The sequence below is a fragment of the Pseudonaja textilis genome, chromosome 6, assembly GCF_049901715.1.
Source record: "Pseudonaja textilis isolate UNSWEBS1 chromosome 6, rPseTex1.2, whole genome shotgun sequence".
Taxonomy (NCBI): Eukaryota; Metazoa; Chordata; class Lepidosauria; order Squamata; family Elapidae; genus Pseudonaja; species Pseudonaja textilis.
The window spans coordinates 45,896,308-45,922,250 of record NC_141995.1 but is presented as its reverse complement, the minus strand read 5'-3'; the positions used below and the strand labels follow the sequence as shown (position 1 = coordinate 45,922,250).

The following is a 25,943-nucleotide window of genomic DNA, read 5'->3' as shown; positions in this document are numbered from 1 at the left end:
GAATTTTGGATGTCCCAATATAGAACAGGGATGGGCAAGTCTGCCAAGTGCACAACCGATGGACTTCACCATGATGGCTCAGGAATTCTGGGAGTTGAAGTAAAGGTGCCACAGCTTGTAAAGGTGCCATAGTTGCCCACCCCCGATATAAAATAACTCATCTGTGTCTTGCCGGTAAAATAATTGACTTTTGGAGAGTGATTTGATACAGTTTTTAACGCTGCTCTTGCTTGTTATCACCCAAGTGCCTTGACCATCTCAAATATTCAAGCTGGGTCTACTGGAAATTGGGGGTGTCACGTGCACTCCAGGCGTGGGAATAATTCAAGGACTGTGGACATTGTGGTCTTGAACAGCTCTGCCCAGTACTGCTCCCCAGAGAGGATTGTCAACAACAAAGGCGACTTCAGGTGGGTGATGACGGGGGTCAAGAGGCCAGCTTGGTAGCTTTCATGAACTGGCAGAGACCATGGTTAACAAAGTAAGCATGCCAAGAGACCATCCAATGGGAGCTGACAGCCTGGGTGTGGTTTGGTGAGAATTGAAAGTGAAACTAGACTTGCTTGCTTGCTGGCAACTGATACTTGCTCTGAGCTGCTACTTGCTTTTTGTGTTATGTTACTTTGGAAGAATCTACAAACGGTATTGTAAATTTTACTCATGTTGTTATGTATATAACAAAGTTGTTGATCCTGCTGTATCAGTCGTCTGTATGTTTTCTGGACTTGAATTTCTGCTGCAAACTCTTAACACTTTTTTTACCTTGAGTGTTACCCAACCACCACCACCACCACCCATAATAAACCATGTCTTACTTAATCTGAGTTGTGATAATTTTTAAAAATGCAGAGCCAGTATCATTGTTTAGCAGGAAGCTGACACCAGGTCCCCCAAGTTACGATGATAATGAAAATAAAATAGGGAATGCTCCAACATGCCTTTAAGCTCTTGGTGACAGTCATTTGAAGAAGCCTTCCCAAATGCCTACAGTGGTAATGAGGTCCACAACGTTTGTCCTGATGTGGTGGGGACAGGGGGGAAATGTCTGTGGAGATTCTCAGCCATCCAGGTCAGGGTTGTCCCAAAACATGATTTCTGAAAAGGCAAACTCGACTTTCCTTGCTTTTTCCCTTGAAAGACGTTTCACTTCTCATCCAAGAAGCTTCTTGAGTTCCAACTGATGATAAGGGGGCTAAAATCCCCATTTTATCTTAGAGCATCAGTCTTGCAAACTTGTAGGTTCTATTTGTTGATATTTCTTTTGTATTTGAGACTTCGGATGCATTACAGTGGAAACGTTTTGGGAATATGGGAGGGTGTTTGTATCTAAGAAATAGGAGTTGGTGTTGGGCCTTGCAAACATTCATATTGTCTCTGTATTTCTCTCTTCACTTCTCCTCATTCTGACCTTTTGGCTGCTGGCCACTATAACCCCACCTTACCTCTGGAAGTGCCAGCTATTAACCCTTAAACGCCCTCCGTGTAAGGTAACTGCTTTTATAAACTTCACGTCTGTGGCATTCTGTAGGCATAGATAATCTGTAGGAAAGAATCCTAGCCATGTCTTTCGTTTCATTTTTGAGTGTATTCCCCATGTCAATAGAAGTGAATTTCCATTTTTGTGCATATATTAAACTCACCCCAATAATCACGCATTGAAATAATCTTCTGTGACTCTTTTCCAACTGTGTATCCATCTGAACCTTTAATGAAAAGCTCTGGCTTCAGTTCAGTGTTAATCTTTAAAATCCTCTGCTTTGTTGTATGTATTTGAATATCTTTTTTTAAAAGCTTGTTTACCTGTCCGCCAAGCATGATTTTAAAAAAATCCAACCTTGCCATTGGATGGATTTATTCACTCTAGATAATTTCTTTGGCCTGACTTCACATTCTTTTAACAGCATACCTTGTAGAGCTGTGTTTCTCAACCTTGGTACCTTTAAGAAGGGTGGACTTCAACTCCCAGAATTCCCAAGCCAGCATAGAAATTCCCAATTCCCCATGCTGGCTTGGGAATTCTGGGAGTTGAAGTCCATCCAAGGTTGAGAAACATTGTAGAGGAATAGAACTAAAAGTCTCCAAAAAAATGCCTTGTTTCAAGAAAACATTACAATTTTAAAAATGATCAGGTGCTTTTCAATTATATTTAAGATGCTTAAAATTATACTTAATTTTTTGTTGAAAATATTTTATTAAGGTAATAATGGTCTTCTCAGCTAGACAATGTTACCATTATTTATGCTCACAATAACTTCCTGTGTCCCCAAAATTAGATCTCTTCCTGTTTCCCAAAAAATTAAATCTCTAATCAAAGCTGAATCTTCTCTCCCTCCCCTCAAGCCACACCTGTGCAAGATTTACAACACTTTTGCTGGTTGTTACACTTGCTGTACCAAAGAATCCCATTCTCTCAGTCATATAACTCTTATTACACACTCTGCCTTTCCCGGTGCCTCCATCTTATTCCTCAACTTTTCGGCTAGCTGCCACTTTTCCCATTTCAAAACTTAGGGCTATTCATGAAATTTCACTCAAGCTTTCCCTGCCTCTTACTCAGCTGTCAAAATAACCAAAACCAGGGGCCTAAAGCCTTATTTTTAGATATAGAAAATCTGGCTTCTGCTGCCGGAAAATGTTAGCAATTTGTGGAGAAGCAGCAAATGAGAGAAGTACGGGGTCCTTGCTCTGCGCTTGGTTGTTTTTCTGACAGATGTTCTGTTGTGTAGCCTCTCAGTTGTTTGTCTGAGTCAGTTAGTCATTCAGGTGGAGTTGCCTGGAAGTAGATTTTTGGGGATTTTTCTCTTTCGGTTTGGAATATTTGGCTGCTTATCCAAGGAGCTTCTTTGGTCTGAACTTCAATCCAGACTGAAGAAGCTCCTTGGGTAAGCAGCGAAACGTTTCAAACCAAAAAAGAAGAAAAAAAGAAAAATCCGGTTGCCACAACACAGCTTTTAGATTAGCCAAACTAGGTAACATCATCCGGGCTAATCTGAGAGGAACATGCACCCTGGGTTGGGTTGAGCCTAACCTTACTGGAAAATAAGTGTACCTGTGTATTTATTTGATTTTAATCCTCCCTTATGAGATACTCAAGGAGGCAAACACACCTAGTTCTCCTTCCTCCTCTTATTTTCTTCCACCTTGGGAAGTGAGGTAGCCTGAGAGAGAACGACTGGTCCAAAGCCTCACCCAGCGGGGTTTGCATGCTTAAGGTGGGACTAGAACTCCTGGTTTCTAAGCCAGCACCTTAATTATTATATTCCTTTGGGAACATGCATGTAACTCTGTCACTACCAGTGCCTCTTGCTTTGCCAGATTGTTATCTTGAGAAGAAGCTTAAACAATAATAATGTTCAGAAGCTCAAATGCCACACTGTAGGCCAGAGGTATCCAGACTTGGCAACTGCAAAGCTGGCTGAGAAATTCTGGGAGTTGAGGTCCACAAGTCTTAAAGTTGCCAAGTTTGGGGACCCCTCCTCTAGGCACAATTGGGTTTTCTCTTTATTGTGCACTTCGTATCTCTCCTGTTTTTCTTTTGCTGATGTTCCTCTTCTCACGTCACAAGGTTGGTCCTCTTTTTGTCCTCCGATCTTCAGGTGGCCCAGAACTTTGGCCGGCCTGACGGCTTACTTGCTCTGCACACGATACTCAGCTGGCAGTGGCATCTACATGGGCAGCGCTCAGGACGAGAAGAGGGCATGGCGGAGATGTGGTCAGGGAGGCCTCTGGGCCGAAGAGGATTACTCTCGCTGCCAATACGCAAATGATGCCACCAGGGTCCTGTATATGTTTAATCAGGTTAGCGCTAATCTTTTGTGAGAGACTTCTAATGCTGATGTCTTTGAAATGCATTTATAATCCAAAAGATCCCTATTGCCGTTCACATTATAGCAATATCGTAGCATTTAGACTTATACTGCTTCCCAGTGCTTTCCATCCCTCTCTAAGTGGTTTATAGAGTCACCCTCTTGCCCCCAACAATCTCGGTCCTCATTTTACCCATCTCGGAAGGCTGAGTCAACGTTGAGCAGGTCAGGATTGAACTGCTGGCAGTGGACAGAGTCAAGCCTGCAATCCTGCATTCCAACCACTATGCCACCACAATTTAGATAGCAATAGCGATAGTGCTTTACCGCCCTCTCTTAAGTGGTTTTACAGAGTCGTCCACTTGCCCCGAACAATTTGGGTCCTCATTTTACCAACCTCGGAAGGATGGGAGGCTGAGTCAACCTTGAGCCGGTCAGGATAGAACTGCCGAATTCTACCCAAGTCATCTTTGTGTCTATTTAAATAGAGAATTAACGAAGATGAACACTTGCCTGTGCTGTGTTTTTGACTGGTACTAGGTTTTTGCTAAAGCATTATTCTATGAAGTAGGAAACAACATTTTGTCTGGCTGGTTGGTTCGTTCGTGAAGAATTCTTTATAACAGAAAAACTTCATATAAAAGATTAAAGCCATCAGTTAAATCGGCTCACTTGCTCTTTATGCCTTATGATCTATATAGTAAGATGTGCATTTGAAGATGATGAAATCTTATTTGGTGTGTCACTAGTTTATTTAATCAAAATAATCAGAACAGCTCACATTTATTTTCAGTAAGTATCCCAAAATCAACATGCTTAAACCCAAATAAACACAGGTGTCAGGAGCCACCATCTCGGAATGGTTCTTAAGTGGATAATGAGAAGAACCTCCAAATAAAATAGAAGAAGAAGATCTTTAGGCGTTTTATTCAATTCCCAGTGAAGTTGGATTTAGGCAGCTTTATGACGGCACGGGAGTTGGAAAAGTTTCCTGAGTTTTACAAAAGCAAAGCTCTCTCGCTGCAGAGGTTGGGTGAACTCAGTGAAGCCTGTTTGTTTTTAGTCCATTTTTAATTCCTTGCATGTATTTTATAAGCGCCTTTTTCCTGCACCTTTAATGCTCCACGCAGATGCCGCTGAACCTCACCAATGCCGTAGCCACCGCCCGACAGCTCTTGGCATACACTGTGGAAGCAGCAAACTTTTCTGACAAAATGGATGTTATTTTTGTGGCTGAAATGATAGAAAAATTTGGACGATTTGCTGAGAAATACAAAGAGGTAATTATTTTTAGTACTAGATGTATTTTTAAAAAAAAAAACCCAATTCAGATTAGATCATCTTTAAGCCATGTTTCCTTGTGAAAGGACCTTCATCCCCATAACATGTAAAAGGCAGCCTTCCCACATCAACATGTTTGAAGGCTGAAAACAATCGGCCCTTAACAAATGCAGCTATATTAAAAGAGCCTTTGAAATTAAAAGCACCCCATTCCTTTCTTAAGTACATAACAGGAGTAATCACATCAACTGCTTTCTGAATTAAACTTAAAATTTCTATGTAATTCTGGCTCCCTTCACTAATTCTTTCAAAGGATAGATTCCCTCCGTTTGTACAAATCTGAAGTATATTAAAGACGGAACAAAACCACCTGGAAGACTAGTGGGAGATTTTGCCAGAGAGACCACCTATAGTGTGTGTGTTTTGCAGTGCCGAAACACTCACACCCGTTGCTTCCTGCATTGCCAATTCAAACCAGGGAAGTACTCAGTGGAATGTTTGCCAGACAGTTTTAAAGGCCAAGGGATGCGGGCATAATTCTTGATTTTTAAAAAAAAATATTCTTGAATAACTTGTTTGTTCCACTTTACTCAATTAGCGGGAAGGGAAGAGCTGTTTGTCTCCAGGAGAAGATTAATTGTACCTCATGAAATTCAAATGAGGGGGAGGGAGGGAGGGAGGAGAAAGTACACCATACAACTCGGTAGTTGTAAGTCACACTTTCCAGCCATGGGGAAAGCTTAAGCCCATGGAGCAGCTGGATAATTCCAGGCAACCAAGGATGGGCTAAAATTTGCTGGCAGTCTTCAGCTTGAGGGCTCTCTGAGCTGGCTTGTTTTCTTGCAGACGTTTCATGGCCCAAGCTAGGTAACATCATCAGTGCTAGGAAGGAGTGGGGTTTACTCTCAGTTTACATTCTGGTGGCTTGTCCTGTCAGTGTTGGTGAGGGGTGGCCTTGGAGGTTCTTTGCTTGGGCTGTTTGCTGTTGGCTTCTTTGGCAGTTTCTTGAATACAAAGTGACAGCAAGCCTCACTTCCCCCTAGAACTGATGACGTTCTCTAGTTGGGTCCTGAGTCGTCTGCCAGAAAACAGGCAAGCTCAGAGAGCACCACGGACCCCTCAGGTCAACAACCCTGAGCTACAAATATTCTCCTTTATTGGGTCTTCAGTTTAGATTTAGTTTGGTACTGAAATGGGGAATTCTGGTTTTCTGTCCCATAATAACTTCTCATGGAACTTCCCCTCCTTCGGGGAGATGGAGAGGGTAGCCTTTTCCTGCACGGACTCCCTTCCTTTTATAGCACAGGGGGATCCCATCCAGATTGGGCCCTGATCTTTCATGCTGACTAAGTTCAAAGCCTGTTGCACTCCTGAGAGAAGTGAAGTCTGGTCTTACCTGGCCCTCTTTCAGAAAAAAAACTGAGACACACCTGTTCACCTAAGCAATTACAGGACCGGTCCAGCTACTTTTAACATCGCCTGTTAATTTCCTGTGGGTTTCCTGTTTCCGAAAAAGCAGACAACTCAAAATAAAATCATGAGCAAATTTATTGTTATAAACATTGCTAGTTTTATTGGGCTGATTCTAATTAAATGCCCCCCCCCCCCCCCCCCCCGCCGGTTGAGAGGTTGAGAAAACCTGGGCATTCCCGCGATGAACATTTTGCTCAGTCAAAGATTAATGCTTCACACATTCTTCTCTATGAGTAAACAGCCAGAGGAGTTTATGAAACATTAATGCTTCGTTCGATTCCCAGCATCCTGAAAAACCTTTTTTCAGATTTGACTAAACTCTAAATACATATTTGAAAATTTAGCTCCATAGCCTTATAAGCAAGAGAACTGCCTTTTAATTCCCCCCCCCCAATTGTATCCCTTTTTTAATTAAGTAAAAAAACACAATCCAATACATAATTCCTATTTTTGCAAACACAAACTTTATGTTATGCTTTTGGAAAAAAATCCCCCACTTATGCCTTTTTTAAGGACTGCACCCAAAAGCTTTCCGTTCAGTATATTATTCAAATGGGCAATTATAACCAACTATTATTAAGAATTATGTTCCATTTGTTGGGTAAGTATTTCCTAATCTATAGGAAAGGCACAGTAAGTACTGCTGAAGAATCAACAGTTTTGAGGCTAGGAAAACCGTGAAAACAAAACCTGGGTATAATAAACAGCTAAAGCCCTGTCATTAAAAGCAAAAATCGCTGAGAGGACAAAAACAGACTGAAGATATACATGGAATATGTGACATGACCAAGGGTTAAATTCAGACCCAAGGGCGGGTTTGTCCTTTCCAATTTGTGAGTTTGAATGAATGATAATATAAATGGAAAGTGAGGATCAAGAAACAACATACCGAGTTTCTTGAATGGAAAATGGTGTGTGTGTGTGTGTGTGTAATTAATCAACCTTTGGGGAATCTCTCTGCAAAATGATGCCAGAACTGAGACTCTCTTCTTCTTTTCCCCTGACAGCTGGGGGACGTGATGGTGGATATTGCTAGTAACATCATGCTGGCCGATGAACACATCCTGTGGATGGCCCAGAGAGAAGCCAAGGCCTGTACTAGAGTTGTACAATGCTTACAAAAGATTGCAACCTACCGGCTAGCTAACGGGGCTCAGGTTTACTCGACGGTAAGGACGAAGAGTTTTGTTTTCCATTGAGACCCCTGAGGATCGAATCTAGGCTGCGTTTTATTTTCATGGACGTTGTTTGAGAAGGGATCAGAGTGCTGTCTTATCGGCCTTGTAGCACTTCTGAAAAGTCAGCTGAAGGGTGGTGGGGAGGGGCTGCATTTGGCCTGGGGGAAAGAGAAGCATCCGGAAATGAGACCGATCAAGGCAAGGCTGCCTAGGGGGATAAGATCTCCCCTCCCCCTTCCCTGTGGGAGTGAGGCTCTTGGGTAGCAGCATGTTTGGTGACTTCATGGTGTTTTCTTCTTCTTCTTGATCATATGATTGCAATAGCACTTCTATACCGCTTTGCAGTGCTTTGCAGCTCTCTTAAGTGGTTTACAGAGTGTATGCAGACACACATACAGACACACAAAGAGAATAGAATAGAATAGAAATAGAATTCTTTATTGGCCAAGTGTGACTGGACACACAAGGAATCTTGTCTTGGTGCAAATGCTCTCAGTGTACATAAAAGAAAAGAGACATTCATCAAGAGTCAAGAATCATCAGGTACACCACTTAATAATAGTCCTAGGGTATCATAAGAGCGTGGAAGTTTTCTATTCTAACAATTTGGTGTGTTTGGGGAGCTAATTTGCCACACAGCCCAGAATTTTGATTTGTGCTGTTTTGTTTCAACAGTATTCTCCAAATATTGCAGTGGAAGCTTACGTAATAAAGGGCTCCAGCTTTACTGGCATGACCTGCACGGTATTCCAAAAAATGGCCGCGGCAGATCGCTCAGGCTTCTCTGACTACGGACGAAGAGACCTGGAGGGCAGCCTGGACAAGCAGCTGGGCTTTAAATGCAACGTCTCCAATACGCTGTCAAGCCTCGCACTGAAGGTGAATAAAAGCCATTGTGAGCGTATGCGCATGGATGCACGTGCTTGTGTTTGTGTTCCTGGTGCCCTCAAGCATTGGAACATTTGGAGATGCGGCCATTTCCAACCTCAGCCTTTGTACATGAATAGATTGGGGAGAAGGTTAGCCTGAAACCAGCCTGTTATTTTTTTCTATTACGAATAGATCTCATCGTTGTTTTAAAACTAACTATATAACTTTTAAGCGGGGTTATATATACATATACATTCGTATACCTACCTCCTGTACATGCACATATATGTCTAGGTTTGTAAATAAAGAAATTGGACAGTAAGATTATCCAAACAAGCCTTAAGCATTACATCTCTTTACGCAAACATTGTGATTGTTTTGAGCAGAAAGAAATCTGTAACAATACGTTCATGTTTAGATGCATAACAACAACCGTGGCGTGTGTTAGGGATACACCCTAGCAGAATCTGCACGGCAGTCAGGCAGGCAAGCAAAATATGTGAGATAGACGGTTTTGTAGCTTACACTCAGTAAAACAGATACACCGTGCTAGTTAAATAGTTTATTCCAGTAAGAGTTTTAGCATAGTCAAACAGTCCATATATCATTCACTAATTCAGTCCATCCAGGGATTATTCAGTTGCAAATTCCAGTGTCGAAAAAGAGAGGTCAGTAAACTTACAAATATCAGTCCAGGAATATATCTCCTCGCAGTAGAGATATGAAGAAGTCAAAACTCCTCTCTTCCTTCAGCAACTCAGCAGTAGGGAAAAACACGCAGTTAACAAACCATCAATCCATCAAACCAGTCAATCGTCAGCAATCGTCAGGTTCTCTTGCTCCCTCTTATGGCGGTTCAACACCACACCCAAAATTACATGCTTTGCAGTTTAAAGTGACACACACTTAAACTTACAATCATAGTTTATATATATTATTTTACCCAAACTACGTTAGGTAACCTATGTTATTCCTAACAGCGTGGTTTGCCGAATACTGACTGAGTGAATTGTTGGGCAGAGGGTGGCCTTATACTCGTAATGACTGGGACTTGCAAGCAATGCTATCCCTTGTGACCGTAGGCTGAGTGGTAGCGGATGTGTCGGTTTATCAGTCTGTGATGCATTTGTTGTGAGGATGGGCTTCTGGGTATTAACATAACTTGTCAATGAAACTTGGTGTTGGGAGGACGAGATGAACCTAATCAGTGGTATCAATCCAGCAAATCATCGTTACACCAACTACAGCTTGGTGCACTGTGTGAACTAGGCTGGAAAGTGTTTGGAGGCCCAAACTAGGCTGTGCTTGTCCATTAGTTTAGCCTCCCAAACTCTCCCCTTAACAAAACAGCGGCTGGTTTCTAGCATGAAACTGCCACGTTCTCAGGAAGGGACCCTGTGTCAACTTATGCCGAACTCTTGGGATCCTTTGGGGCTCCTCAGTTTTATGGAAAGCTTTTTTGCCCAGCCTCAGTTGCTGTTGAGGAGGAGCTCCGGACTGGACATACTCAAGGCAGAGGTGGCCCATTCAAAGCACTGCTTTTATGCGGCTTACGACCGCCATTGAGCCCAACTTGTTGCTAAGCAAAACTTCTTAAGTGAGTTTTGTCCCATTTTACAACCTTTCTTGCCACAGTCCTTAAGCGAATCACTGCAGCTGATAAGTTAGTAAGTGGGTCGTTCAGTGAATCGGGCTTCCCCGTTGCTTTTGCTTGTCCAAAGGTCTCAAAAGGAGATCACGTGACCCCAGGAGACGGGCTGGGGGTTATTTTATTTTATTATATATGGTCCATTAGTTTTATTGTTTTTTATGTGATGTTTTTATATTCTTGTAAGCTGCCTTGAGACACCATGTGCGAATAGGCAGCAGTATAAATAAATCTAAATAAATAGCACTTAGACTTATGTGCCACCTATTGATACTGACCTTGGAAGGATGGAAGGCTGAGTCAACCTTGAGCCGGTCAAGATCGAATTGCTGACAGTCGGCAGAGTCAGCCTGCAGTGCTGCCTTCTAACCATCGGGGGTCCTGGAAAAAAAAAAAAAAAAGGTCATCGGTCAGTTTTTTTCCCCCACTGCTGTTGTTTCTTCCACTCAACAAAACGTCGTAACTCAAGAACTACCTGCGCCCTGCGCTAACGCTGCTTCCTGCTTTCTTTTGCAGAACACAGTTGTGGAGGCTTCCATCCAGCTGCCCCCGGCCTTGTTTTCCCAGAGGCACAAAAGGGAAATCCAGCCCATGGAAGACGCTCTCTACCGGCTCCAGCTGATCGCCTTCCGAAATGGGAAACTTTTCCCGTCGACGGGCAATTCCACGACTTTGACCGCCGACAGGAAACGCCTGACGGTGGTGACCCCAGTCATTCTCACCAAAGCAGGTTTGCTCCTGAACAGGCGTTCAACCCCTTCTTGTATCCCCTACTCCAGGGTGCGGGGTGTCAAACTCGATAACAGCTTTGAAGCCATATTTTACTTCGATGCTGCCACATCTTAGTGCCTGGGAATTTGGGAGGGGGGAGTTGCATAGAGTAGTAGAAGATTAGACTCAGCCACATTCTTCTCATAAAGTCAAGGACAAGTCACCTAGCCCCTGGGCAGGAGTGGTTGGAGGGAGGTCTCCAGTTGGGACGATGGTTGACTGGGTCATGGGATGGACTGGCGGGTGCAGGGGAGGAGTTTTGTGACTCTCAGTTGGGAAGGGGAAACCCAGAACTCTCAGATTCGGCATTTCCCAGATGTGCCAGGGTGACTTCCCCAATCAATCCTTCCTCAGATGAACTTTGTTTCTGAGTGCTGAATGAAATGGGGAATTTTATTGGAACGCTGACGCTCGATTTCATTGAGGGCCGCATCAGGGTTGTGTTTGACCTTGCGGGGAGCGGGAAGGGTCTGGCCAGCTTGACGTCACTCGTCTCGGTGCCTGTGGTGGCCAGAGCACTCCGTTTTCACTGGCAGAAGGTTGCAGGAGACTATGGCAACCGAAAACAAAATTCAGGAGCTCTGCTTTTGCCAGCAGAAGCACCGTGGGCTGGTCCTTGGCTGTTTCCATGGCGGCCCCGCAGGCCTGATCTTAGCACCCCACGACCTGGAGGTTGATAACCCTGCCCTACTCTCATCTTCATTCTGGAAATGCCGTTGCTTTAATTTTAACCTGTGCATAAAATTTTACCCCCTCCCCCTTCCCCCCCTTTTCTTTCTTTATAACCAAACAAGACGGCGTAAGCCCGCCCTATCAGGGTGTCCCCATCAATGTGACCTTGAGGCGCCTTGCGCACGGCCCCGAAGCAGTGGCGGCTCAGTGGGACTTCGGTTTGCTGAACGGGCAAGGCGGCTGGAAGTCGGACGGCTGCCGTATCCTTTTCTCGGATGAAAACGTCACCGCCATGCAGTGTTCCTCCCTGAGCAATTACGCGGTCCTGATGGTGGGTTTCCCTAGTTTCTTTTAAAGGGGGGGTGAGGGAGACACCCTGATAACATTATTCAGACAGAGGCCATGGTTCGGTGGTTAACGTCAAGGTGTATAAACCTGCCAGGATTCACTTTGCTGGGTAGGTGAGCCTCCATGGCGGCCCTTCGCAGAGGATTGTGCAGGGTGGGAGAGATGGTGTGGATTTTAAGAGTTGTAGGCTCAAGGGGACGCGCTGGCTCAGGGGCTAAGACGCTGAGCGTGTTGATCAGACAGGTTGGCAGTTCAGCAGTTTGAATCCCCAGCGCTGCATCACGGAGTGAGCTCCCGTTCCTTGTCCCAGCTCCTGCCGAAAAAATGCAAGTAGGAAAATAGGGACCCCTTTGGTGGGAAGGGAACAGTGTTTCTCCGTGCGCCTTCGAAGGCGTTTAGTTCTGCCGGCCACATGACCATGGAGACATCTCCGGACAGCGCTGGCTCTTCTTCGGCTCTGTAACAGATGATCACCACCCCCTAGAGCCGGAAAACAACTAGCACATATGTGCAAGGAGGGGAACCTTTACCTTTAGCTAGGCTCAAATCCCTCTCCTTCCTTTTTGCTGGAATGAAACCCCGCAGCCCAGGCTTCCTACAGGTAGTCCTCGGCTTAACAGCCATTCATTTAGTGGCCATCTGAAGTTAAACAACCCTTTAAAAAAGTGACTCCCTTCCATTTTATCACCCCTATGACCATTGCAGCATCCCCATGGTCATGTGATCCAAATTCAGACGCTGGGCAACTGGCCGGTACTTACGACAGTTGCAGTGTCTCCGGAGGGAGGGGGGAGGGTGTTCACGTGATCCCTTTGGCTACCTCCAAGTCAACGGAGAAGCCAGATTCCCTTCAGAGCTGGGGTTGCTAACCTAATAGCCACATCCATCCACTTAAAACATCCACAGCAAGCAGAAGTTGTAACACGGGAGGAAACTCAACTCGGCTGTCTCACTGAGCGACAGCCATCTTGGGCTCAGTCGTGGTTGTGAGCCAAGGACTACCTGGAACCCAAAAGAGCGGCTTGCGGGCATATAAGAGGCAGGTGCGGCCACCAAGTTCTGAAATGGCAACTCTTCCATTAAATAGGAAAGGACGAAGGAGACAAACAAAGGGACCTGACAGATCACGGCCCATTAAAAAAACATCATAAAAGAAATCCGGTGCTCTTTGTAGCAATTCCAAATATTTAAAAGCATTTCCCAGGGTCTTTGGGATCTGCAAGATCATTGTCTGAAAACTTTAATTGGTATTCAGTCTTTTTTTTAAAAAAAAAAGTATATGGCATTTAAATATGCTATGAAGAAAAATTCCTCCTTTAATGGGGGATTTTAGCTGTTTTAATAAGTTAATTGACAGTCCTTTCCTCTTCCCCTTTGATTCCCACACTGTGTAGCCCTTTTACGAATTGCTTTTAATAAGCATGAACAATGGTGAGGCTTCGAATAATATCTTTTAGATTTATATCCTCACAAATCAGGGAAGTGAGGCTCCTCCCTCCCTCCTATCCCCCCCAAAAAAAATCCCTCTTGGAAAAATGCGATGGGCTGAGAGGCTGGTCCAAAGTCACTTGGGTTTTGAAGAGAAGAGCCTCCTTGCTTCTCCTCTTCTCAGAGATTAGCACCCCACGAATGCTGTTGGGTTTTTGTGACCTGCCCTGTTCTTGCTTTGAGCCTTTTCTGTTTCACCATTTTTTCCATCGCTGTGCCAATGCATTTCATCCTGCTGTGACACATGTGATTGCAAGCATTCCTGTCTGTCATTGATATCCCACGCTAGTTTTGAGCCCAGCATTTTTATCTCCATATCACACTTTGCCCACGATGGATGCTGTGATCTTGCTAATCCTGCCAGTAAGATGCCGATGCACATGGGGTGGTATGCAACCGCTTCGGAACAGTTCGGCCGAACCGGTAGTTTGAAAAAAAAAAAAAAAAAAAGGCCTCCCGACGATCAGCTGAGAGGAGGAAAAAAAATTCTAAAAAGAAGAGAAAAGGCGCAGGATCGGCCCTCCCGGAATCCCCTGCGCTTTTCTCTTCTTTCTCCTCTCAGCTGATTGGCACTGCGGGCCTCAGTTGGTGTGGGGAAAGCTGCGCCCATGCATTAGGCAAAGTGCCACGCCCACCAAGCCACGCCCACCAAACCGGTGGAAAAACAATTTGAATCCCACCACTGCAATGGATCCAGCGGTGGGATTCTACCAGTTTGTACCTATTCGCTAGTACTGGTTGTTAACATTCTAAGCAGTTCGGAGAACCAGTTGTTAGAAGAAATTACTGGCCTAATCCTGTTAGGAAGGCAGGAAGGAAACATTCTGGTGTTGCTTACAGAAATTGCCTCTCCGTTAACCCTTATTACATTGTTGGCAGGACTAGACTTCCTGTCTCAGGAATGTCTCTGAAGTTTTTTTCCCCTCCTTTGCTGGTACTTTGCTTGTGTGGAGTGACCATTCAAAGTTACAATAGCACTGAAAAAAGTGACTTATGACCATTTTTCACACTTAGAACCGTTGCAGCATCCCCACAGTCATGAGAGGCCAGGCGAGGAGATGCGTGCCTCTCTATGTGAGTGATATTGAGTTGGTCATGCCCAGCCAATAACATGACCACCAAGGCATGTCCACCCAGTCACATGACCACCAAGCCACGCCTACCACCTAAGCCACGCCCACAGAACCGGTTGTTAAAAAATTTGCATCCCACCCCTGAATGGACCTGTCTGCTGGCCTTAAAATAAATACATACATACAATGCACAGAGCATAATTTGTGTGTTTGTGTGTATGTGTATCTATATATGTATGTATGTATATATGAGCTATAGATATATAGATATATATGGTATTCAGCTTTGTACGGGTATTTTCCCACGTCATTATAGTTGTGTTTTTAAAGTTGTAGCAACGTTTCGGCAGCGTTTCATATAGATATATATGAGACTATTTTAAAAATACAAGTTGCAGGTAAAATTGAAAAAAGAGACAAACATCCCATTCTCTGGAACTAAAACCCTATATTATTCACTAAGCTTTTGTTAGCCTCTGCTAACATCGTCAGAGTGTGAAACTACCATTAAGGAGATATGTGCCTTTACATAACATTAACCAGTGGTAATATAACATATATAACATCAGTAGACATATTGAACGGCTACCGGCCTACCAAGCATTGAGGCACCAAGAAAGATCCTGCAAGAAGAGCAGAGACGAGCAAAGCAACCAATGAATCTAGTGGACAAACCAAAGGGGCCTTTAAGACGGAAGGTCCGTTGGATGAGGGAGGGAACCAGAGAGAATGCTCTCCAAGTCATGCGCACAACGGCCATTGGTTAATGTTCTAGAAAGACACCCATCTCCTGAACGGTACTTTCACCCTCTGACGATGTTAGCAGAGGCTAACGAAAGCTTAGTGAACAATATACGTTTTTGGTTCCAGAGATCGGGGATGTGGCTCTCTCTTTTCATATCCTATATGCTCTGTGCATTGTGATCCAACTTTCAGTCGCTTCCCCTTGCCGAAAGGGTGGGAGGAACGACCTGCCTTATCAAATGTCGCCTCGTTAGCTCTCCTCAAAAGTTGCAGGATCTTCTCAACCTGGTCTAATGTTTAACTTGTAATCATCCTGATGTGAGAATGGCGACCCAGATCGGACTAACGTTGTGCATTGTGTCCTGTTGTCTTTGCCTGTCAGGATTTGACAGGGTACACCCAGTCAGCTGGTCTCCTCCACCCCGTTGTCTATGTGTCCGCTGTGATTCTGCTGATGTGCCTCTTGACGATCCAGTGTAGCTACATCTATCACCACAGGTAGCAGAATCCTGAATCTATCTTCGTTCCCTTGGATTAAACCAACCGTCATTTGTGTGAGGGAGGGGGTGCAACTGGCACTAACCAAACATCTTGTTTCAAAGCACTAAGGCACAGGTAGTCCTCGACTTACGATGGTTCACTTAGTGAATGTTCGAAGTTGCAATGGCACTGGGCAAAAAAAAAAAAAGACTTGGGACTGTTTTTCTTTTCACACTTATGACCATTTGCAGCATCCTTACAATCACATGATCAAAATTCAGGCATTTGGCAGCTGACTCCTATTTATGACAGTTGTAGCAATCCCCTTCCTCCTCCAGTCGTGTTAGCTCAGGAATTCTGGGAGTTGAAGTCCACAAGTCTTAAACTGGCCAAGTTTGAAGACCCTTGCTTTAACCAAATCAGCCTGCTCTATCTATGTATGTGTGAAGGTTAATGCTGAAAATATAGAGCTTCACGTTCAATTAGCCAGAAGGCTGTAATACTGCTAAATTCAGGGTATTAAATCATCAAAGAGTTTGATAATGTGGCTTTGTAATGTGTCTTATACCAGGGGTCCCTAAACTTGGCAACTTTAAGACTTGAGGCCTTCAACTCCCAGAATTCTCCATCCAGGAGAATTATGGGAGTTGAAGACCTCAAGTCTTAAAGTTGCCAAGTTTTGAGACCTCTGTCTTATACCATAAGCTCATAATCTATAATGCTAAAGTCTGCTTAACATTTTCATTTTTTTTAAATTTCTCCTTACATTGGGACCCATTCTGATGCTTTGGGCAGAGATTGGGTTATTTCTGGGCTTTCATTATTTTGAAATATTTGTATAACCTTGCTGGTACATCTTTTAAAAAAGAGTTACATGGTTCCAGCATTTCTTTGCAGCTCTACAGAATGCTTTGCAAAATTCATTCATTTAATATTTTGCTTTTTCATGACTTAATTTTGGACTGATAACAGCATCCTAAATACAGAGGGGCAAATAAAACAATTTAAAATTGGGCAAACCCTTACCCCTTCCTCACGTTTATAGATTGAGCAACTCTAATATATGAGGTGGTTCTAAAAATTTAGCCTAACCTGACTTCAGAAAGATGTCAGTAAGAGATGAATAATACCAGAGAATTTTCAAAGAAACCAACCCACTGCTGAATTTCAGCTAAAGTCTGAAAAGTATTGGCATTGTTCTAGAATGTTTACATAAATTAAGGAAGCAGGATTGTTTCATGGAAAGTGAGCATTCTAAAAGGGGTAAATTTGCAATTTACAGGAGCAGAAGGTGATTTTACTCATGTTACAGTAGTAAACTTTCCCTGATGGTTAAAAGCAGTGTGCCTTAGCTGATAATGCTGCCTGGTTTTGGCTTTTTTCCCTGCTATTATAAAGGCATCTGATTTCATGGTTATAATATGTTTTTGCATTGATTATTTGAGTTTCCCAGGATAGTTTCAAGTTTTGGGGGACCATAATTACAAATAATTTCTTTGTCTAAATTGATCAATGTTTAGGATTGTCTGCAAAATAACTTTTTTTTTTTTCAATCCACAGTGTCATCAGGATCAGTCTTAAAAGCTGGCACATGTTAATAAACCTCAGCTTTCATATTTTCCTGACATGCGTGGTGTTTGTTGGAGGCATAACCCAGACCAAACATACCAGCATCTGCCAAGCGGTAAGTGAAATGCGTATTGGAAAAATTTCGGGAAAGAAGAAAAAAACCCTCAAAGAATGAAGTCCATTAGTGAAAGAGTTGATTGTTCTCGTGGTCAGAAAGTTTCTCCTTATTTCCAGGTTGAATCTCTCCCTGTTCAGTTTCCATCCATTGTTCCTTGTCTGGCCTTCGGGTGCTTTGGAAAGCAGCTCGACCCCTTCCTCCTTTCTGGGGCAGCCCTTCCAATACTGGAAGGCTGCTCTCCTGTCTCCCCTGGTCCTTCTCTTCCCTAGACTAGCCAGGCCAGTTCTTGCAACCGTTCATTGTATGTTTTAGTCTCCAGTCCCTCATCAACCTGATTAGAGTATTTAAAAAACAACAACACAGTGTTAACTGTTCATTTTCTGGAACTTTACATTCAGGCCATCAGTTTTATTTTTCAAACAATTTCCATTCCAAGATGCAGGACTAGGAGTCTGGGAGCATATTTTCAGGTGATATAATAATTTATTATAATTCTTTAAAAAAAAAAAAAAAACTCTCAGCCTTCACGAGCTACGGTTCCCTTCCTCAGCTCCCTGTAATATTGGAAGGCAGGGCGTGGAGGAAAAGAAAACATGGCTTGTGTAGATAATGGGTGAATAGTTTACAAGAATCTTCTCAATTAGCAGCTCTTATTGGTTAAGATCTTCTGAGACAGCCTGTAACTGTGTCCCTGGGTATGTGAGTTCTGTAGTCTCTTGTGTGCTTCTACAGAGCTGGGCTCGGGCTTGTTTTACGGCTGCAGAAGAGCTGCTGTGAGATCTCAAGTGAAGTCCTCGGGCAGTTAAGGCACTTCTTCGCTTGGCCCTTATTTTGATTAATGACGGCCATTCATTCTTCCAGCCAAAAGTCAAAAGGACTCCCAAGACAAGATCCCGAGAACAAAAAATACACCGCACTCCTGCGCTTTTGATTTATAGCGGCCTTCCCCAACCTGCTTTCAATGAGGGGAGGTTCAACTGCCGGATTCTGTCAGCTGCCACGAAGGGCCCTGACAAATCTGGGAAGGTCCCCTTTGCAGGAGGAGATCGGTCGGTGTTGGCTTTGTTAATGAGTCATCTTTAAAAAAACAAACAAACATGGGAATTGTTTCCTCGATGGCTCTTCTGTGGATTGGGGCCAGAGGTTGTTAGCATCAAGGTTTGCAAAAGCTTCTGCTTTCTATTTCTTACTAATGTGCAACAACAACAACAACAAATGTTCCGTTTAAGCCGGCGTGTCGTACATCATTTGTACTTTGACATTTGTGATGGGAAACTTCCCCTTCTAGTTCTGCGGAGCAGGGCCATAAACCCTGGGGCACTCCCAGAGTTTAGCCCATTTCTCTGGGAGGGGAAAATGAAGGTGTCATTAAATACCGGGCCGGGCGGGGGGTAATCAGGCTTACTGTATTTCCTTAAATTCTTGTGTTTTTATCGTGGTCCCTCCTCCCTTTACGGAACATGGTGTTTGGCCTGAGCAAGAATGACCCCCTTTTGTTTTGTTTTTGGGGTTCTTTTTGAGGGGGGAGGGGCTATAACAAGATGAATCTCTCTATATAAAAGCGAAATATCATTCATGTATCATCACAAAACCTCTAGAAGTGTAAAGCCTACAAACTTGACATTTGGCTTCTAGGGGCTCACTAAGAAAGGATTTTTCGAAATGACCATCAGAGCATTTAGAGTATTTCCTATATTCTTATTTTTAACCTGCTCTGATGCTAAGGAGTTCTACTCCCCACCACCCCCACCTGGGAAAAAATCTCTTCCAAATGAAAAACATAAGCAGAGGAGAGGAGCTTAAGTTTCAGTTCCAGTTTCATGGCAGCAACCAGCTTTAGTACAGAACAGTTGAGCTAAGCCACACCCAGGCTCCTTGCTGTCTCCTCCTTGCTCACCCAGCAAATACTCTTTCAGTTTCCAAATAGCCTTCCACTCTCTCACACACTGATAGGATGCTAGCCAGATGAATACCAATGGATTGCCGGTAGGCAGAGGCAGAATTTTATTCCCCCTTTATTTTCCTCCCCCAAAACTAAGCCTGACCACATAATTTCGCAGCAAAGCATGGATATCGAGGTACTTTAATGATAGTTTGAGGAGAAGATGTTTGATGCCAAGGAATAGGAAGCAAGGTGCCTTATGTGTTGTGAAGTGTTACGCAGATCGCTGGTTTCCTGGATCAGCATCAATATCGGCTGCCATTATAATCATATTCTTTTTCGTGAAGGGATTTCTGAACAGTAGAACAAAGCAGTGTTTAAAATATGCCAGAAAGATAAATCAAAAGTGCAATAAATGCATCTGTTTTGAAAACAGAGCGAGTTCTTTTGTTTGATCACCCCAACAGCGGCTTTGCAAATGACCCTTCTGTTCCTTACCAAGCTTTGCCGGTTTATTGCTTGCAAAACTGCAACTGCTGGAGAATCGTGAGAAGTGGGAAGAGGTGGGGAAAAAAATGGTCTCGTGTTTGACGTGGAGTTTTTGGGTGGCTGTTTTTCCAGGTTGGGATAATCCTGCACTACTCCACCCTTGCCACCTTGCTGTGGATGGGACTCACCTCTAGGAACATCTACAAGCAAGTCACTAGAAAAGCCAAGCGGTGCCAAGATCCCGGAGAACCGCCTCCTCCGCCAAGGCCGATGTTGAGGTGAGAGGCCAGCAATCGATTCCGTGGGATGGCAGTCCTCTTTCCGTAGCTCGACTGGACCAAGTTTGATGGCGGCATCGAAATCCTGGTGCCAAATTAGAGTTCTCTCAAAAGGCCAAGAATGATGTTGGGGAAGTCAAAAGAGTCCACAGGCATGGACAGGATCTTGACTCCCTCATTTGACCGCTTGCAAAAGGACAAATTGCTACCTGTCTCAACTAGTTTTAACACCCAGTGAATATGTTGAAGCTTGTTAGATTTTGCAGCGGAAGTTTAGATCCAGAAAGCACACATAGATGACTGATTTAGCGAGATTCATTAACTTCTTTATATACATAATAACATTTGAAGTAAGGTTTACAATACCAATAATAGATTCTTCCAACATGGTAAAGTTACAAGCGAAAAGCAGCAGCTTCAGAGTTCAGAGCAGAGACCAGAGCCACACCCAGGCTACTTCCAGGTTCAGTTTCCAAACAGCCCTCATGGGCTGACTTAGTTGCTATGCTTATTCATTGGCTGACCTTGTTGCCATGCCTCTGCCAGTTCATGAATATTCTGACTAGGCTGAAATCTAGAATTCGCCTTTATTTCTTGATCGCGTTGTTTTGTTTTGTTTGGGAAGGAGAATTCAGAGAAGGAAACAAAATGTGATCGTTTTTGTTTCTCTTCCCTATAAGGACAATCAGCAGCAGTAGCAAAAGTAGAAATGCAGGAAAGTGTCTCACTGGTCTACCTCTATGCTGATCAAAACTCATTTGCTTGTAATGCCTCTGTTTTAAACAACTTAATATGTGAAATAATTGCTTTATAATTTCCATATTAAAGTGAAAAACAAACGTAGGTTGCGTATGTTAATTACTGGCGGTAGACTCAGTAATTAAACTCGATTCTGTTTTGAAATTTCTTTTAATCCTTAATTAAGTCAAATACGTATAATTCAGCAAACCATATGTCATCATCCCATTCAAGTAAATTCCTTGATGAAATGTGGATGTAAGTAAGATCTTTGTGCTAACGTAACTTTGAAGCAGACAAAAGACAACCAACCATTTCAAAAAATATATAATTTTGTTATTATAATAATTTTACAGTTCTTTTTTCATCTTTCTTTTTTTTAAAATGGGCTTCTTAAATGAGCTTTTCCTTAGTCTTAACTAATTGGGCAATTATTTAAGAGATTCTGATAGACTACCCGTTATTCTATAAAAAAAAATCAGGAGCCCAATAGCACCTTTTCTGACCATCAGATTTTATTAAAAGGCATACAAGGCTTGGATCTCTCTTAACAGAATTTCTTGGTCGGAAAAATTGCTACCAAACTCCTGGTTTTTCCTACTCTCCTGTGGCATGTCACCTCCTACCCTATTCACAGGTCATTTGGTGTCTTTCTGTTCTTCTGTTTTCCTGTCTCAACATCATTTGGAACCAGCATCTTCTTAATAAATACACGCTGATTGGTTTCATTCCTTCCCCTGGTAGTAACACCTACCAGTTTCAGACACTGTTTTTCTATCCAATAATGTTTCCTTCTACTTTTTCTTCCTTTTTCACATCCCTGTTAACGGTACAATGACAACTCTTGGAATCTCTGCTTCTACTTACTGGCTTTCAGTTCATTAATCATCAATTTAATCAGTTCCTCAAAGAACTCTTGCCTTTAATTGTTTTCCTGCTAATTAAATCTCATTAATTATGTGTCACCAGCATTAAATCCAGTTTCAGCCCCTAACTGGGGTAAAATGACAGTTACAACAATTCTGTTCTCATAAGAGTTTTGTGTGGTACTTACCTGCTCTTTTCCATAAAGGTTATGTTTCATTTGCTTTTTTCTTAGCTGAGATTTATGACAGCGTGATCTTTATATATAGTCTTTTTTTCCCTTTCATTTCTTAATTGCAAATGCTCTCCAGAAAAGCAAAATTTCAATGCTTGGATATATAAATATTTGTCAGCAGATAATTTGGCATCTTCTATATGTCATGTATTCTTATTAACTAGATGATCCACAGTATGGCACATGGATTTTGCTCGGTGACACTTGCATATATAAGCCACAGAGAAAAGCTAAATGACAAGTAAAGGGTATCTCTTTAGTTAGAAAGGGAAATTCTTAATGGCAGAAAAGAAATGTTTGTAAAACAGAGAAGTATATATGTAGACACTCTCTTCATTCACCTTCAGAGTGAATAACATTTTCAGAATGCATAGGAAAAGCTGTATGCAATTCTTCAGAGACGGGATATCAAAACTTTTTTAACACGTTGAACTGCTCGTCATGGAATTTTAACCAGGAAAAACGGACCTGCAAATGAAATTGGCTGCATGCATAGAAAGATTGCTAGCCAGCATATATTTCTTTTAAATATCATAAGCTTCTAATGAAGCTATCCAGAGACTAACATCTCGGTAATTAGGAATTTATTCATGTCGGTTTATTCTCCATATACATTTTTGCTGTGTGCATATATGATGTGCTAGCTCTTCCATTTGAAGAAGTTCAAAACTACTTTGGATGGGTGTGTAAAATAGAAAAAGGCTAAGAAACGAAGAGGCCAGACTTACTTGTCATTTATCTTGCTCCAGGTCACAGCTTCCCATTGGAATATTGCTCTGCCTTATTCGTTAAAATAATTTCCTCCCATCTTTGTCCACAAGGTGGCAGAAGCTGATCAGCTTTCCTCAAAATTGAGTAACATGGTTTTAATTGAACTTTATTTCCTGATCATCATCTAAAGTAATACCGAAGTACAAGGAGTGAAACTAATGGGAAGTTTTCCTGTGCCTGGGATGCCAAAAGAACAGATCCCAAAACAGAAGTACCACATAGCCTGTCTTAGGATAGAACGCAAAGCGCTTCCTGTTGCAGTGGGAGCAAAGATTTAGCCATTCTCTGGGATTTGTTATGGAGAATCAGAAGGTGTAAAAAGGTGAAGGCATCCCTTACATCTTGTGTGGGCTGAGAGTAGCAGTTGTCAGCCACTTAAAATACATCTGTCCATCCAGTAACCCAGCTGGCAAACATCACTGGAAGCATTGGGGGTGGGGGGAGAAAAATCCATTTGATTTTGGTCTATTCAGTTCACGATCACTGAAACAATATAAAGGCACTGTGATTTGGAAGCCGCCTCTTAGGTCATTCCTGGGCACAGATGGTAAATCATATTCCTGACTGTAGGCTCCTCAGTGCTCTTTCAGCTTGGTGGTTTCCTTGCAGATGTTTCATTACCCAAACTAGGTGACTTCATCAGTGCTAGGAAGGAGTGGGTTTTGCTTTCCGTTTATATTCTAGTAGCTTGTCCTGTTAGTGTGTGTGTGTGGGGGGGTGTCTTAGAAATTCTTTGATTGGGCTGTTTGCTTCTTTGGCAGTTCCTAAATTGAGATATTGTTGACTTGACTGTTGGTCTGATTTTAATCTTGGAGTTTTTCGGGCTTGACACTCTGCTCATCCAGGTGGTGATTGCTGGCGGGGTCTTTTCGTTCCCTTTTTGGCTTGTTGATTGTCTCTTTTTGCATCGTCTGTAGATAATTGTTTATGCTTATATGTCTTTTGAGAGAAACCCCACTCCTTCCTAACACGGATGATGTCACCGAGTTTGGGCCGTGAAACGTCCGCCAGAAAACAAGCAACCCCAGAGAGCACCAAAGAATCTTCATGTCAACCCTGAGCTACACATTTTCTCCTTGGTTGATATTTCTGACTCTTTAAAACAATCGTTGGCATCTTCCTTCTTTTTTTTTAAGGTTCTACCTAATTGGTGGAGGGATCCCCATCATCGTTTGCGGGATAACGGCTGCTGCAAATATAAGAAATTACGGGAGCAAGCCTCACTCATCCTAGTGAGTATTGACTTACCGACTTAGTGGGGGAGGAGGTGGTGGGGGCTGTGGAGAACCTGCTTCTGCCTGATCTGAAGCAGCTGTAAAGGCTTGGTTACAGGCTGCCTTTCTTAAGATTGTTCTTTTTTTCTTGCAGCTGTTGGATGGCATGGGAACCAAGTTTGGGAGCTTTTTACGGACCTGCTGGCTTCATTATTTTTGTAAACTGCATGTATTTCCTCAGCATATTTATACAACTGAAGAGGCATCCTGAACGTAAATTTGAGCTGAAGGAACCCAGCGAAGAGCAGCAGCGCCTGGCCGTCAACGAACACGGCAGCCTGAACAATCAGGATTCTCTGTCCGTGTCGCTGATTTCTACTGTAGCTTTGGAAAATGAGCACAGCTTCCGCACGCAACTTCGCGGCGTGAGCCTCACCTTGTTCCTCTATGTGGCTCTGTGGGCGTTGGGGGCCCTCTCGGTTGCTTCCTCTCCCCCTTTGGATTTAGTCTTCAGCTGCTTTTTTGGAGCCCTGTCTTTGTGCCTTAGCAGTTTTTTAATAACCCACCACGGTGTTAATAGAGAAGACGTCCGGCATTCTTGGTTGATGTCCTGCTGCCCCGGAAGGAGCGCCTATTCGGTACAGGTCAATGTTCAGCCTCCTTCTAGCCCAAGTGGCCCAAAGGGAGATCCTGCCAAGTGCATCAACAGCAGCGCTGAGTCGTCATGCACAAACAAGAGTGCGTCAAGTTTAAAAAACTCCTTGCAGGGTTGCAAATTAACCAATATCCAGGTTGCGGCGGCCCAGTGTCCCCTGAGCCTGGTGGCCCCCAGCCCTGGCCCTCCTCCTCCTCCCCCTCCCCCTCCTCTTGACAATAGTCTTACCGAACACTCAGTAGACAACGAGATCAAGATGCACGTGGCCCCTTTGGAGATGCCTTTGCGGACCAATGGGCACCCCGGACGCCACCACAAAAACCGAAGCAAAGGGCATCGTGCCAGCAGGCTGACCGTCTTACGGGAGTACGCATACGATGTCCCCACCAGCGTGGAAGGAAGCGTCCAGAACGGCTTAATTAAGACACGTCAAACTACGGCTGAAGGGCATTCAAGGACCCGGAGAGCTTACCTGGCCTACCGGGAACGCCAGTATAACCAGTGCCAACTGGACAGCAGTGACGCTTATAGCACTCTTCAAAAAGGACACCGGAACACTGATAAAGCGGCACCTCCCACTTTTAAAAAAGACCCACTGAGGAAGCCCATCGCAGTCGAGCTGGAAGGGCAGCAGAAATCCTACGGCTTAAATTTAGCAGTCCAGAATGGACCTCTGAAAAGCATTGCCCAGGATGGGACATTTCTGAGTGCTGACAGCACTGGAAATATCAGGACTGGCTTATGGAAGCATGAAACTACTGTGTAGTGCTACTGAACATCCCTAAAAGGGTTTTAAAAGGTTTTTTAACTTGTTCCCTGCTCCAAATCAGTTTTTGTGGTTGGCTCGTGAAGATATTTTAAGGGGGAGGGGAAGGTGGGTCTGCCATTGGATCTGCTTTTAGAAAGTACGTCAGTGACAATTTTTACAATTTTACATTTTGTTCTGCTGTTACCATCTGTTTTGGGATACCAAACTTGGACAGTTAAATTCTTTTTTTATTTCCATGTAAGATCGTTCTTTGATACGTCCAATACATTTCATTTTTGTATTTAATTGTGTAAAATAAATCACTTGTTTTAAACTTCTGCTACATACCAAATGCGGTTCTAGGGCTTGCGTCTTTCCCCATTTGGGCCATAAACTCTGTGGCTGGCTAACTATGGATAGGATTTATTTTCGGGATCCGACACCCTCTGTACCCCAACTGTGCAGTGTACTGTCTAGCCAAAGTCCAAGCCCTCTGATAGCTTAAAGTAATGTGGCGTTTTTAGGTGTTTAAAAGACCTGGACATGCCTT

At 43.4% G+C, this 25,943-nt stretch overlaps 1 protein-coding gene across 1 annotated transcript in view; it reads left to right on the top strand.

Annotated features, from left to right (window-relative positions):
* Positions 1 to 25,731, top strand: part of ADGRA3 (adhesion G protein-coupled receptor A3) — a 41,396-nt gene extending 15,665 nt beyond the window's left edge. The window contains exons 8-19 of the mRNA XM_026699759.2: positions 246 to 410; positions 3,597 to 3,798; positions 4,937 to 5,086; positions 7,568 to 7,729; positions 8,414 to 8,617; positions 10,773 to 10,986; positions 11,822 to 12,030; positions 15,735 to 15,850; positions 17,393 to 17,516; positions 20,023 to 20,168; positions 23,913 to 24,008; positions 24,145 to 25,731. Coding sequence (XP_026555544.1) covers positions 246 to 410; positions 3,597 to 3,798; positions 4,937 to 5,086; positions 7,568 to 7,729; positions 8,414 to 8,617; positions 10,773 to 10,986; positions 11,822 to 12,030; positions 15,735 to 15,850; positions 17,393 to 17,516; positions 20,023 to 20,168; positions 23,913 to 24,008; positions 24,145 to 25,411 — 3,055 coding nt within the window. The 3' untranslated portion in view covers positions 25,412 to 25,731. The remainder of the gene's footprint in view (positions 1 to 245; positions 411 to 3,596; positions 3,799 to 4,936; positions 5,087 to 7,567; positions 7,730 to 8,413; positions 8,618 to 10,772; positions 10,987 to 11,821; positions 12,031 to 15,734; positions 15,851 to 17,392; positions 17,517 to 20,022; positions 20,169 to 23,912; positions 24,009 to 24,144) is intronic.
* Positions 25,732 to 25,943: the final 212 nt, after the last annotated feature.